Genomic DNA, 16,282 nt, shown 5'->3' on the forward strand with positions numbered 1-16,282 from the left:
CGCCCCAGGCCCAAGGCAGCGCTAAACCACTGAGCCACCGGGACTGCCCCATTAAATACCTTTAAATAAATTAATACCGAACAAGTTCAAGTTCCAGTAAAATATGAACTAGACCACCTATCATAAACAGGATCTGTGTATTTCAAAACAGTCTCACAAGAACTCTTAACTCCTTTATATGAATGCTTCACTTGTATCACCATTTTAGCATACAAGCTATTCCTAAGAAATGAAAGAGAAATTACAAACAAAGAAATTTAAGTTAAGAATATATTATCATGAAAGAAAGTGGGGAAAGTATGAGAATAATTTAATAAAGCTTCCCACCTTTAACAATATTCCTAACAAAGAATCCCCATGTGAGTTTTTCCTCTTTTCCCTATCTGGATACACCCTCCAGGAGAACATATGGAGTCAAAAGAAACTAGAAAGAAAGAGAGCTGAAGTAGATTCATTAACTAGAAAAACAACCCACAAACTAAAATACAGAATCAGCTATTTCCAACTCTATGCACATCCAATGCCTCCAAATAAACCCTGCATGAAAACTGAACACTATCAAATTTATTAAAAAAAAAAAAATATGCACCAATACCTAAAACACTCACTTATTTGTCATATACCACTAAATTCTTAAAGAAGGTATCACATGTCTTCATTTGTCTTTAACAGTTCTAGGTGACACCCAAGGTCCCAATGTGATTATCAATAGCACAGTCTTTTTCTCTCAAAAGTGTACTAGTTTAAACAAAAAATTATTCAGTCATCCTAGTTTTAGAGACCCTTTCTAATTTCCCTAGAACTCAGCACAGCAGTTCATCATTAGGTACGTACTCAACAATTTTTTTAAATTAGTGTGGATTATTAACTGTTTATCACATGCTCAGATATGTAACATTTCTAAATAACTAGAAACTTAATGGTTTGTTAACATCTGGATATTTTTATATATTTTTTATATATTTTAAGCTTTGAAGCTGTCGCCTGTAATAATTTACAGCTCTACTTTATTTGTCTGCCTTGAAATAAAATAAATGAACTTGTAACACCCATTATCTAGGTTGCTGCTAAAAATGACGAATAGCAGATGCAACTATAAAGGTAATTAAAATGAAAAAAACGTTTTCCAATAGTAACTGATTTATTGAGCCAAAGATCAAGTTGTTTTTCTCCTCTAAATATAAACTGCCTTAGTTTGAATTCTGGTTGAATAGGCCAACATTAATCATTTGTCCATACTATTCATCCTACTCTTTTCATTACTCAAAGTCACAAGTATTACCAAATAACAGATTTTAAAAACTGATTAAAAATATAAATTGAGGGTAGAGAGCCTGGGTGGCTAAGTCGGTTAAGCATCTGACTCTTGATTTCAGCTCAGGTTGTGATCTCAGGGTCATGAGATCAAGCCCCCATGCAAAAGGCTTCACGCTCAGCTCAGAGTCTGCCTCAGTTTCCTTCCCCTTCCCTCTTCTGCCCTCTCTGCTTCTCCCCACGCTCACTCTAAAATAAATAAAATCTTCAAATACACAGGTGTGTGTGTATAAAAATTGAGGAAAAGATGATAAATACATGCATCTAACTTTAAAATCCACTTCTGAAAACCCACACTAAAGCTATACAAAAGGCATAACTCTAACATGAAAGGAAGAGGAGAAAACAGTGATAGTTTTGGATGCCAAACAAGAGATGCTCAAGAAGTAACTGATATAGGAGACCCCAAAAAAAAGACAAACTCTAAGAAGACAGTGTCAGCAAGAACCAATATCATTGATACCTCTAAAGGGTTAGGAATTGGTGACCCCAGGTGATTCGAAAGTGTGGATGGAGGCAGGCAGTTAAAATGAAGATGAGATGAAAGCTGTTTAAGAAGCAGTTAGACCCCTAGCTCCTTCTCTCCCACTCCATCTGCCAGACAACTGCCCTTTCCTGGTCCTAATCCAAGACTGAAAGCTTGCTTCTGTAAGAGAACAAAACAGGGTTTCTAGACTAAGGAACATCAGGCACAGATAAAAGTGGCAGTAAAGTACGCTGAAATTTGTGACATTAGGTGAATTTATATATATCAAAACCTGAGATACCCTGTCAACTTCCCTAAAAGGTCCCCATAACATGCTACCAATCTAATGAGCCTAAGGGAATAACCCTAATTCTGACATCAAAGATTCCTTAAAAAAAAAAAAAACACCATCCCAAGAAGAACAAAAAAAAAAAAAAAAAAACCCCATGTAACCAGATAATAAAACAGTGAAGCTCACAGTAGACAAAATCCAACCCACCCCTAGTCTTTTAAGTGTTAACCTTTTAGACAGTTTTAGTTCCATACTCTTGAACATGAGTAAACAATCAAGGATCACAGTTTAAAAAAGTCTCTAACGTGAAAGATGGGCAAGGGGGAGACAACATGGAGAAAAAAGAAACTATAATGATGAAAGGAGATTAAAAAAAGACAGCAGAGGATATTGTGTCTATGAAACAAGACCACAAGACTACAAAAAGGACAATTCCCAAAACAAAAAAATTCAGAAATTAGAAATATAAAATTTGATGGAAAAGCTGGAGGATAAACATGAAAAAACTTTACCAAGTAGAGGAAAAAGACAGAGGTAAAAAGTTGGCAAAATAAAGAAAATGGAAGGGCCAGTCCCTCCTAACACTTGAATAATGAGCTCCAGAAAGAAAGAGCTGAGAAAATAACTACCAATGAAATAATACAAAAAATTTCCCCAGAATTGAATAATAATACTTTTTGTGCTAAAGGATCCATGGAGGACCCAGAGCTCAATACTTAAAATACACTAATACCAAGACACATTATCAAAAATATCAGAGGTGCCTGCATGACTCGGTTAAGCTTCTGCCTTCAACTCAGGCAAGGGATCGGGGTGCCATCAGGCTCCTTGATCTGTGGGAAGCATGCTTCTCCCTTTCTCCCTCCCTCTACTTGCGCCTGCGCTTTCTCTCAAATAAATAAATAAAATCTTTAAAAAAAAAAATCAAAACACAGAGCTGAAGAGGAAGACTCCACAAACTTCAAAAAAGTAAATAACATACCAAAAAAGAAATAAAAGGAATCAGCATAAACTTCTCAACAACACTGAAATCAGAAGAAAGTAGAGGAACACTTTCAAATTTCTGAGGGAAAATTATCTCCAACCTTGAATTCTATGAACTATAATTCCAATGTGAGACCAGATTAAATACATTTGCAGACACACAGTTTTAAAATAACATGCCTCCATGTTCCTTTTTCATGGCAGAAGAAGTGTCACCAAAATGAAGGAACTAAGCCAAAAAAAGAGGAAATAAGAACTACAATGCCAAACAGAATCATCATCAGAATACTATAGGAGATCCCTGGATAATAGCTATGCATCAGGCTTTTTGCAGGGGTAACAAACCAGCACACATGGGAGCAGATGAGAAAGCTCCAGGAGACTTATTCTATAAAATGAAAATGACAGAATATCTGATATGCATAAGTATTTTTTGAAAGATTTAGACAACCAGCAAAGTAGTTGGGGTGTTATTACTGATATGTACACAGAAAACTGTGTACAAATGTACAAAACTATAAGCAAAGGAACAACAGAAACATTTATTAAATCAGAAAGACAAAAGGTTGTATAGGAAAAAGTAACTTTAGTTTATTAAATTGATTTCTAACAGCATACAGAGTCCGAAAACATAAATAATAACTACTAATCTAACAAAACTATGTATTAGAAGGATGAGAAAATGTACTTTTGTGTGATGTGGACAAGAGATCAAACACTGAATTCATCATCCAGAGTGGCAAGTTGATAAATACCTACACATTAGAATAATCAAAAAGTAGCAATATACATTATTACTTACAGACATGAAAGTAAATACCAAAAAATTAGTAAAACCAGCTGGTAGGTTAATAATGATTTCCTCTGGGGAAGGAAAATAAGCATCAGAAAGTTAAAGAATTAGTCAACCCTTTAAATTTTGTAAATATATAATTTTAATAAAAAATTTTAAAAATTAAACCAACAAATTGATATAATCTCAAAAATGATTATCAAAATGCTCAGACTAGTAAACATCATGAAAATATCTCTGCTTAGCAAGTTTACAAACTATCACATCTGTTCCTATACCTTTGATTTTCTAGCTCAACCTTCCTAGAAGGATTACCTTGTGCCATTAAACGAGGTGATTTTCTTGGTGACCTCACTGAATTTTCTTCTACTTTGTCCCTCAAATTCCTGTTAGGTAAAATCAGTTCTTCTTCATCAATGGTATCATTGCCACTTTCTTTACCGACTCCTTCGTCCATAATATCGTCAAGACCAACAACTAGAGAAAAAACAAAAACAAGAAAATTAATTTTAAAAATATTGAATACCTTAAGTATTTAAAGGCAGTTACAGAAAACATTGTGAGACATTTTAATGCAATACTACACTACAGTCTTGAAAATCTAGGTCTGTTTCTATTATGTGATATTGCCACTATCAAGCTCCCAATTCAGCTTTACAAACTTTTTATTACTTTTATGAGGTAACTAGTCAGAGTAGCTAGGATTGTTCTTGATTTGACCTCCACTGTCACTCTCACTTTTTATGCACTGTACCTCTGTGAACATCATAAACAACTACACTTGAAATACTCAATTATCCCAATTTTGGTTAGAGTAGTATAAAAGTTTAATGCCCTGAAAAGCCTGTGATTCTAATTTGATGCTAGACCCAAAAGATTCTAGTCCTAAGTATAATTCTATTACTTAAAGATTTTATACTACATGTGCAGAAAGTAATATAAGTACACCTTTAAGTGGTAGCAAAAAAATATACACAGAGAGAAATGAAAAACATCATCTAACTTCCCCTCTCCCAAATGCTAAGAAGTAAAATGGTAGGTGCATAGCTATATAATTAAATTACCTTCTACTCAAATGAGAGAGCATTTCATTAAATGGGGAGGGAGAAAATATGGGAAAGGATCGGGGGACACTAAAGAAAATATAAACACTGTATTCACATTGTCATTGGGTTTATCTCTATATATAACAATTTTATTTAACTAGCTGACATATATAATTCTAAATATGCAGCTATATGAAATCTTGTAAAAAGAATGTGATTATTTAGATCAGAAGGCCTGGATTCAAATCCCAGCTAAAACACTTAAATAAAACTTGACCAAGTCACTTAACCTCTCTACTAGTTTCTTTATCTCTAAAATGAGAATAACAATACCTGTCCTACCTACCTCACAGGGCTGTTGTGAGGATCAAGTGAGATGATGTATGAGAACTCACTTTGTAAACTTTAGAGCACTATACAAATGTTAGTTATTATCTTCATCCTAGGGGTTAGAAGGAACCTCAAGAAGTTATCTAGTCCTCATCTTTGTATCCAAGAAGAACTTCAATTAAAAGAGCTCAACAAGATAGTGGTCTATCCTAAAATTTAAAGAGAACAAAATTCTTTATAAATATACTTTCAAATGGTACAATCTTTTTGAAGAGCACTTTGACAACAAACAAGAATAATGAAACTGCTTATATACTTTGACCAATAAATTATAAATAGAATAAATTATGGGAAAAAAAAGCTGGCTACAAAACACTGTGATCTTTGTTAGTAAAAAACAAATGCATGTGTATGTACATTTAGACAAACAGAAAAAAAGATTAGCAGAAAATAGATGAAAATTATGTTATTGTATAAAAGATAATATACTTTTTTCCTGTTTTCCGTATTTCCTGCTATATGCATGTATTACTCTCAAAAATAGTCTATGCTTCAATCACTATTCTACACCCTGAAAGCTTAGAGAAGAATACACTTCAGGAAAATGCATCAGGACTCACTTAAGATAGAATTAGAGGAGAAATGACCGGGAAGTTCAGTCAGAAGGCTCATCATGATGAAATACTTATGCTGTGACACATTCACACACATTCTCAAAAAATTTTTAATATTCATTCAAAAATGGAAAATTTAAGACTACTTTTCATATCAATTTTATATAAAAGCATATATACAATATATGCATTACAAACATACATAAATAGATTTAAGACTACTTTTCATATCAATTTTATATAAAAGCATATATACAATATATGCATTACAAACATACATAAATAGAAATGGATAGGGGAAAAAAAGCTCTGGAGTGTTATTAGTGATTATCTCTAGTGGTAAGGTAGACAAAGAATTTAAGTTTTTTATATCGTTTTACTGTCTCTGTGTTTTCCAACTTTTCTACAATCAGTGTGTATTTTGTATTATAATCAGGAGAGAAAAAGGAAAAACTCAAAAGAGGAAAATAGTCCAGGAGAAGAGCAATTGAAGCCTGATTAATAATGTTTGTTGACAGGGAGTGAAAAAGTATGTTCTGAAATTCAGGGCTATATTGCAAAGCAAAACTCAAAGGGAGTTAGAAAGCCAAATCCAAAGGTCAATTATTAGGTTTTATCCTACTCCATTTCCTAGTAGCCTCCCCGTGTAGCTGACCCATCTCCCCTTCCTGAATCCCTTTCTCATTTAGCTTTTGAACATCAACAACTTCCTATATCTCACTAGCTACTTCTCAATATCCTTTGATAGTGCTTCCTTTTCTTGAGGAAGAGATCTACACACTGGAGGACTTAAGGGTTCAGTCCTTCCCCATCTCTCTTCTTTATCTACACACAAAACCTGTTAAGTGATCTCATCCAGTACCATCTACACTTGGATGACTCAAAATTATTTTCTCCAGCTCCAAGCTCACATTTGACTTCTGGAAGAGTATATAATTTGACATCTCCACTAGCTCTAATGGGTATCTCAAGGTTAGCATACTAAAAATAAACACTGCTTCTACCCATCCCTCTTCAATAAAACTGCCCCTCTTAAGATATTCCTGGTACTGGAACCTCCATTTACCCTGATGTTCAAACCCATAACTCTAGAACTTAGCTCCTTTCTCCTCATATACCACCATCCAAATGATCAGCATATTCTGCTAGTTCTATCTATAAAACATAATCACTCAGGATGCTTGGGTGGCTCAGTGGGTTAAGCAGGCCAGCTCTTGATTTCGGCTCAAGTTACGATCTCGGGGTCCTGGGATGCAGCCCTGCATTGGGCTCTGCACTCAGCTGGGAGTCTGCTTGAGAATTCTCTCTTCCCCCCTCTCCTGCCCGCCCCCCACCTCAGGTGCACTCTCTCTTTCTCTCTCTCTCTCTCTCTCTCACACACACACACTTTAAAATAAATAATTTTTTTAAAAAATAATAAATAAATAAAATCTATCACTCATCTAACCATTTACCACCTCCACAGCTAACATTCTACTCAAATTACCATTATCTCTTATCAAAACTATACGATAACAGTGTCTCAGGTTCTTCTACTGACAAACACTCCCCATACACTCATCTCTCTCACACACACACACAGCTTACTTCCCACAGTCACACTGTGATCCTTCTAAAACATGAAGTCATATCTTGTTATCATTCTTCTGTTCAAGACCCTCCAAACTCTTACCACGGCACTTAGATTTATATCCAAAATCCTAGCCAGAGACCACAGGATCTTAAGATTTTCCCCAGTCAACTTCTCTATGACTCACTCTACTCCAGTCACGCTGGCTTTTGCTGACACAGGAAAACCTAAGATCATCTCAGAGTCTTTGTACTTGCTATTCCCTCTGCCTAGGGTGCTTTTCTTCCAGATATCCATGTGACTCACTCTCGTCAAGTTTTACCCAAATATCGTCTTCTCAAAGAAACTTTTCATAACAATCTTAGCCAAAACAGCATACGCTCCCATCACTGCCTACTGACCATTAGTGTACTTTATCCTTTAAAACATGTTTCACACTACCTAAATATTTGTTTATTAACTATCTTCTCCACTAGGATGTAAGCTTACAAGTCACTCTCTTATTCGTTGCTGAAACTTCAGAACCTAGAATAATAACCTGGTAATACAGGAAACACTCCAGAAATATTTGCTGAGCAAAAGAATTAGGGAAGGGGGGGGGCAGGAAATTTTAAATGTCAATGAGTGAAAGAAAAAAGGTTCTCACCAAAAGAAAGAAGTTGGAAAGAATAAATATGGAAGTGAGGCACTGACTTCACTTTTTGGATATACTGATGATACAAAGAAAAAGAGCAGGCAAAAGAAGCATCAAGGTAATACAACATCACACACAAAAAAAGGCTAAGGAGAATTTCAATGAAGTACAGATCAGGAAGGTTATTGTTACAGAGAAAAACAATGGAAGGAGGAAATCCACTAATTTGACACACCTAAGCAGAGGATGAAATGACAAGAGGTAAAAAAAAAAAAAAAAAAAAAAGTAAAGAATGACAACTGCAGTCTTTTATTTTTAAGAAGTTTAATGGTAAAAGACAAAGGTGGACAAACAAGGAAGTTAAAGGGACAAAAGATGGTTTTTCTATGTAAATGACAAATGAGAAAGGGAAATGGAAGGAGGTGAGGCAAGGAGAATCACCTTTCGAAACAGAGATGAGGGAATGGGAAGGGAGAGAGAATTTGGAAAAAAAAAAAAAAAAAGAGGAGTGGGGCAGGAGGAGTGGGGTGGGAGATAGAGAAAATAAAGGGGAGGAAGGGAAAAATCAACAAAGATACTGCATGTTTGTATGTGCTAGAAAATAACTTAAAGGGTAAGTAATGCCTTGCAGTCCCATCATACAAAAACCCCCTAAATCAAAAACCTATGATTAGAATACCTAAGATTTCATTTGGGATATTTTTCAGAGTTGAAATTTCTAATATAGCCTTTTTTATACTTCTGCTCTACTTGGCAACACATTTCCTTCACCTTGAAAAGCCCATCTTTACATTAAATCAAGTTCTACATGGTCTCTAATATTTCCAGGGCTCTCATCTGAACAAGGCCCCCAACAAGTAAAGAACCTACTTAACTTCTCTGTGCCTCAAATTCTTCAATAAAATAGAGAAAATACTAGTGGGTCAGAGGGCTACTGTGATAATTAAATTAATATATATAAAACGCTTGGAAGTTAGGAAGCCCTCTATTAACTTGTTTCAGTCTCCCCCCCTTAGATATCCACTATCAAAACTTATGTATTCCTTCTTCCTCACTGCTTTTCTTCAATTCTCCCTAGAACAAATCAAATTTTTAAAAGTATCTGAAATTTCTTTCTTCTAATCCAATCATCTGACTAAAGTAATTCACATTGCAGAATGAACTCTGTGGCAAAACCCTCCCAATTAGGTATTTGTGTTTTAAACAGTTTAATCCAACTGCTTCTGCTAAGAAAATGAATAGAAGTAAAGGAGAATCTGGGCTGTTTTACCAACACTGCCTATTCTCAGGGACCTCCCACATCTCCTCCCTCCTGCCACAAGTATTTGATATCCACCTTTTAAATTCACTAAAATGGGAACTGTGGGTTATCAAAACAATGCAATGGCCCACATTCTTTAGGAGACAGTGTATGGTCATGCCATACAGAAAAAAAAACAATGTTTTTTCCTCCCTGCCAGATTTCCAGAATTAGATGCCACTCTCATTTTGAAATTTTGGCATAAAATATACCGTTATACTCAGAAATCCTTGAGTTTGCGTTCAGATCACATTAAAATTCCTCCCATCCTTATCCACAAATGGCCCTTATTAAATCTGCTGAGTTCTGGCGCCAGTCAAGTCTATGTGAAGTCCTCCTGACACTATTACTTTATTCCGGACTATTTCCAAACTATCTTTTTGGGAAGAGGAGGTAAATCAGATAAAATAAAACCAAATGATTTGGAGTTAAACTTACTGAATTTCTCAACAACTAGAATTAGTTTAAATCACTTTAATACCATATAAAAGAGAGAACCACAAATACAGTTAAGAAATTCTTCATTTTTGACATGCCTTAATTAATGCTGGCAGTACAAAGGCCAATCTCAACTACTTTTAGTTCCTCAACATTTACTGTATTACAAAAGTTGGCATTAAGTATCAGACTTGAGAAAAACCTAAAACCATGATGCTGCACCGTTGCAGCAAGAAGCTTTAGGGATCTATTTACAGGACTGATGAAGTAGAAAAAGAAATTATATGGGTATGTCCTCCTAACAGAGGCCCCACAGCTTTCTCCTCTAATACTGCAGAATACCACCCAGCCACTATTTAGATTCCTTTCAGTGAGAGTTACTTCCTTCACGGATGATACACCTATTCATTCCTAAAAGAAGCTGTGGCATGATATATATCAGGTTGTATGTTTACATAAAATGAACCATTTGGGGTAAATTTATCATTTTGATATTAGACATTCCTAACTTGAGAAATACAAATACTGCTACTATGCACATACATCTTTTTTTCCTCTTCAATTCCTTCTCTACAATAAACTTTAAAATAGGGACGCCTGAGTGACTCAGTGGTTGAGTGTCTGCCTTTGGCTCAGTATGATCCAGGGGTCCTGAGATCAAGTCCCACATCGGGCTCCCTGCATGGAGCCTTCTTCTCCCTCTGCCTGTGTCTCTGCTTCCCTGTGTCTCTCATGAATAAATAAAATCTAAAAAAAAAAAAAAAAAAAAAAAAAAAAACCAATGACCTTTAAAAACATAGGTTTACTGAGTCAAAAAATGAAAATATACATATTTTACTATTTTATATATCTCATCATATAGTTTTCCGTAAAGATTATAAAGAATTTACAGTACAAAGAGCTTCATATTAATAACAACTCACTGGCATGCAGTTTCAGATTTTTAAAAGAAAGAGTTACTAAAGAACCTTGAACACTTCACATATGTGTACTGCCTTTTTGTATTTCTTTAGCTCTGCCTATTCTCCCACTCAGGTTTAAAGATGCTTTTCTCTCCAATGTTTATGAATTCTTTATATAATATCTATGTTACCTACCTGATGCAAGTATTTTCCCTTGTTTACCTTATTTTAGTATTATTTGATGTCAATCTAAGCTCATTTTTCTTCAGAATGCTGTCTTCAGTTACTCTAGTACTATCAAATTATCCATCCTTTCTAAATCATCAAATTTAGAATGTATAATTTAACACATTCTAAAGTCTTATATTTAAACATGCACAAGTATTTCAACTTTTGCCAAACTCAACTTCATACTTTGGGTAAAACTTATTAGTATGTCTTGGAAAGGTGATTTTCTATCAAGCAAGTATAAAAGAGAGACACTGGGTTAAAGCAAATTAGAACAGTATTTTCCACTGCAAATCTTCAGTCTTCAGTATGCTAAACAGGCATTGTATGAAGGAAAGAACTGCAAGTGGTATAATGTAATTGTTTTCCAAGTTGTATATTCTCTTACACACGCACCCCAAACATACACCAAAATGCTAATAATGGTTATTTTAGAGATTTTTCCTTTTTCTTATTCACATTTTCCAATCCATCTCATATAAAATAGTTCTAGAAAAAGAAGCTAGAAAGATACACATTAAACAAATGCTTTCTATGTACAGGGAAATAGTATCATTGGTGCCACTTATTTTTTTTTTTTTTTACCAAAGTTATAAATGCACACGGTTTTAAAGAGTTGTCTCTAGTTTCTAAAAATTTATTAGGAAAAACATTAATGCCCAGGACCCACTTCTCCATTTCTCCCACTAAACTTCAATTACCTCACTGGGAAAATGAAGACATGAACTCTTCATTGAAAGATTGCTGTAAAAACTGAATTAACTACATAGCTTCTAAGACAGTGCATGGTATGTAAATAATAAGATCTTAAATGGTAGCAATTATTAATGTATCTTGGAAGATTTTTTCAACTAACTTTCTGTAGCCCTAAGTGCCCTGCATCTGACCCCTTCTCAACTGTCTAAATAATTTCTCTTATTGCCAAGATCATTCTATCAAGCTAATGTAAAAGTGAGATGGTAATCATTCCCTAAAAATTTAACATTTTAATTCCATCCTAGAATACTATAAATTACTTACCTTTCAGTCAATTCCTTTAAAAATATTTACTGAGAAAAAAAAAATATTTACTGAGTACCTATTATATGTCACATGTTGGCCTAGATTATTCTAGGTACCAATGATACAGAATAGTTAAGATGAAATGACCTGGTTTCTTCAACAAATGAATATTGAGAAAGGGGATGGGGGGAAGGAACCTATATAGACTGATACATACTTGCATACTAACCAATTGGATGTATTAATCTTATTTCAATTCCAGTTCAAACTTAAAGAAAATGTTTAGGGAACTGGGTAAAAATGAAAGTTCAATTTAAAAATATTAAAAACTTTTTAAAAAAACATTTTGCTTATTTACTCATGAGAGACAGAGAGAGAGAGAGAGAGAGAGAGAGAGGCAGAAACACAGGCAGAGGGAGAAACAGGCTCCATGCAGGAAGCTGGACGTGGGACTCGATCCCGGGTCTCCAGGATCGCACCCTGGGCTGAAGGTGGCGCTAAACCGCTGAGCCACCTGGGCTGCCCAATATTAAGAACTTTTAGGCTGGGTAATAATATTGTGGCTATTTTTCTAAAATAAAGAATTTTTTTAAGATTTATTTTTTATTTATTTGAGAGAGTAAGCAGTAGAGAAAACATGAGTGGGGTGTAAAGGGCAGAGGGAATGCAATGTGGGGCTCGATCCCAGGATCTCAGGACCATAACCTGAGCAGAAGGCAGATGCTAACCAACTGAGTCACCCAAGCACCCCAATCCTTGTATTTTAAAGATACATGCTGAAATACTTACAAATGAAATTATAGGACTTCTGGGCTGTGCTTCAAATAATCTTGGGGCAGGGGGGTAGGTAAGGAGTAGGGTATAAATGAAATAAAACCAACTATTAACTGTTTAAGCTAAGTTACAGGTACATGGAGGTTGATTACACTATTCTCACTGCTTTGTTTGATGTTTTCCATAAAATGCAAAATTTTTAGAAACGGTTTCCATAAAGCTTCAGCTACATTTTAATAAGAGTGAAACAAGCATTTACCATATTATCTAAGTCTTAACACTTAAGAAAAAGAAGAAGAGTATGTGGAGAGGGGAACAAAGAATGGGTTTGATTTTTAAATAGAATACCCAAGGTCAGACGGGATGCCTGGGATGCCTGGGTGGCTCAACGGTTGAGCATCTGCCTTTGGCTCTGGGCGTGGTCCCAGAGTCCCAGGATCAAGTTTGGCACTGGGCTCCCTGCATGGAACCTGCTTCTCCCTCTGCCTGTGTCTCCGCCTCTCCCTGTGGGTCTCTCATGATTAATAAATAAAATCTTTTTTTAAAAGAAAGAAAAAAGAATACCCAGGGAAAGTTAGGGACACTTGTACTGGTTATTGCACAACAGCTTCTGACCCAAAGGTTAAAGCAAAGACTGAAATCTAGGCCCCCCTCTGCTGCTCTCCAAGCAGTGCACAGAAGAAACGGTGTCTTTTTCTAATTCCCAAAAAGGCACTGTATAGTCTAGAAGGGACTGGGGAGGACACTGCTGAGATGACTTCACAGCAAAAACCTACACCAGTTGTGGCAACAGCTTTCTAGAAACACTAAGACTGAAGAAGAAACAGCCTAGGATGTCAGAACAGAATGGGAGGCAGGTCTGTGTGGCTAGATTAGGGAAAGTGAGGGGAAGAATAGCAGGTAAAACTGCAGAGGTGTAAAGAGAAACTAAGAAGGGTCTAAACTACAAAGACTTTAACTTTTTTTCTCTGCGTGAAATAGAAAAGTTACCAAAAGCACTGTGAACACAAGGGTGGTATAACCTAACTTGGTAAAGGATTACTTTTGGTGCTCTTTTCAGAACAAGAAATCTCCAAGGGCAGAAGCTGAGAAGTCACTTAGAGACTAATGGGATAATCCAGGTGAGAGATGGTAATGGCTAAGACCACAGTGGTAGTGAAAAAAATGAGAAGTACAATTAGTCAGATTCTGGATATCCTGAAAATAAAGCCAACAAGATTTGCTGACTAACTGAGTATGAAAATGTGAAAGAAAAGGATTAAGTAAATAATGACTTCAAACTTTTTTTGCTAAGCCACTCAAAAGAAGGACTTGCCATTTATACAGATGGGAAAGACTGTAGGAAGAAGTGGTACAAGGGGAACTAGGAGGTAGGAAAGTAGGCACTGAGTTTAGTTTTAGACATTAATTAAGATACCCAATAGACATACAAGTTTAGAAATTAAGAAGTTGAGACTAAAGATACATATATAAGTATATATATATATATATATACATATATATATGCACACACACACACATATACACACACACACACACTTAATCATAAGGAGTATTTTTTAAGATCTTATTTTTACGTAATCTCTACATCCAACATAAGGCCCAAACTTAACCCCGAGATCAGGAGTCACATGCTCTACTAAGCTGAGCAAGCCAGGCACCCCATAAAAAGGTTTTAAGTAATAAAACTGGATAAAATCAGCACAACAGTTATAGAAAAAGAAAAGATATCTAAAATCTGAACTGAGATATTCCGATGTTTAGGAGTCAGGAAAATGAAGAAGAATATTAAAAGAAACTGAAAGAAAGAAGGCAGGAAGATGAAAGAATAAGGAAGAGAGTTACAAACCAATCAAGTGAATAAATCATTTCAAGGTCAGAGATCAAATGAATTAAATGCCACTGATAAAAGAAAAATGGCCTTGATATCTGGCAGAGTGATAGTAACTATAATCCAGTGGAGTTAGATAGGGCAAAATCAGAATTTGGAGGAACGATACTGGATATAGAGAGCACAGAAAATTCCTTCCAGGAGTTTTGCTGTAAGCAAAGAGCAAAAGAATACAGTAATGCAAATATATGACAAATACATATAAAAATGTATATAAAATGAACTTCCAAACCATGATTTATGAGAACGATGAAATTCAATTGTAAAGATCTGACAGTGTGTGTCTGTGTGTGTGTATGTGTACAGACTTCAATTCTACCAGAGATAAAACAAAAAGTAGAGTAAATGTCTCATTGTGTTAACATTACAAATCATGCCTATGGAAAACAAAAAAATAAAAACCTAATCTCAAAACATGAAAATTTAATTTCATAAATATCTAAATATAGGACATAAGGACTAAAATCATACCAAAGTTTTTTTTTTAAACTACCAGGAAACACTTATTATGAAATTAAGGAAGATCAAAATGCACATTAACAAATTTTCACATGAATTAGCTCTGTACCATGGTTCTAAAAACAGGCACAGAGAAGAAGCACTTGGCTACCCACTGGCTAACTGTGGAAACCTTACAGTGACCAGGTAAACACTGTTAACATGAGCTTGAGTGTTTAGGGAATACTGGGGAGTACTTAGTTGCTTAAGGACTGCTTCTGGTTATCTAATTTTATCTTTATTTCTTAGGTTTTTTTCTTTTTTGGTGGGATAGCAGATGCCTAGAATGCTATTAAAAATGACACCATAAAAAAAAAAAAAAAAAAAAAAGAATGACACCATAAAACAAAAGTTGTTTTGAAAAAATGCAACTTAACCATCTTGTTATACAGATCTTACCATTATTTATTCAGTTTCCCATTTCAATGAATCAGATCTCAATTATGCACTTTGTTCTATAACCAGATGTTTGGTTCACTTTTACTCAAATATAAGAGAAAACCAAAAACAAATGAAGCCAAGAGAAAAAGTTCTTAGAGGATTACATATTTTTCAGTAAGACTTAATATTCTAATCTGTAACAGCGCAAGAGAAGATTTTTAATTTTACATAATAGTAAATAAAATGTAAACTTCATGAGAGCAGGAATTTGTCATTATGATACATCCCTAGTTCCTAGAACACACCTAGAATACACAGTCCTCAGCTTTGCGCACAGTTTGAATGAACTGCATGAAAGTACGTAAAAATGTCACTGTTCCCAAGTTTCCATTTCAAGATATTAGAATTTCTACCTTAAACTAGTCTCTAATCAGGAAATTATCCTTAGCAAGCAAAGAAACAGAATAAAACACCTCTATTCCATAACAGTAGTGTTGATTGACACCTTGCACTTCAACCTGTTACAGGACTCAGAAAAAAGAATGCTAACAGTTTAGAAAACAAAGATCAGATGTATCTTACCATGGAACAACCAAATAACAACATCAAAAATCTACTCACTCAAAAAGATACACAATAGGAGGGTTTTTTATCAGGACACATGCATAGGAACTAAATTCTCTGTAGAACTGATAAATGATAAAGTCTCTAAAAGTTTGGCCAAGTATACTATCACACAGAGATTAAAGATATAACCTTCCATTTACAATTGCTTAAAAAAAAAACCAATACTTAGCAATAAGTTTAACAAAGTATGTAAAAGAT

At 34.9% G+C, this 16,282-nt stretch overlaps 1 protein-coding gene across 12 annotated transcripts in view; it reads right to left on the reverse strand.

The window, feature by feature from the left end:
- Positions 1-16,282, reverse strand: part of PHF3 (PHD finger protein 3) — a 77,233-nt gene that overhangs the window by 30,098 nt on the left and 30,853 nt on the right. For 9 of the 12 annotated variants that reach the window (XM_072832471.1, XM_072832462.1, XM_072832467.1 and 6 more), the window contains one exon: positions 4,165-4,326. In XM_072832471.1, the coding sequence (XP_072688572.1) occupies positions 4,165-4,306 (142 nt within the window). In that variant the 5' untranslated portion in view covers positions 4,307-4,326. Of the gene's footprint in view, positions 1-4,164; positions 4,327-5,241; positions 5,435-16,282 lie in introns of all 12 variants that reach the window. The other 3 variants (XM_072832468.1, XM_072832469.1, XM_072832470.1) reach the window with 2 other exon arrangements.

This window comes from Canis lupus, chromosome 7, assembly GCF_048164855.1.
Source record: "Canis lupus baileyi chromosome 7, mCanLup2.hap1, whole genome shotgun sequence".
Lineage (NCBI taxonomy): Eukaryota > Metazoa > Chordata > Mammalia > Carnivora > Canidae > Canis > Canis lupus.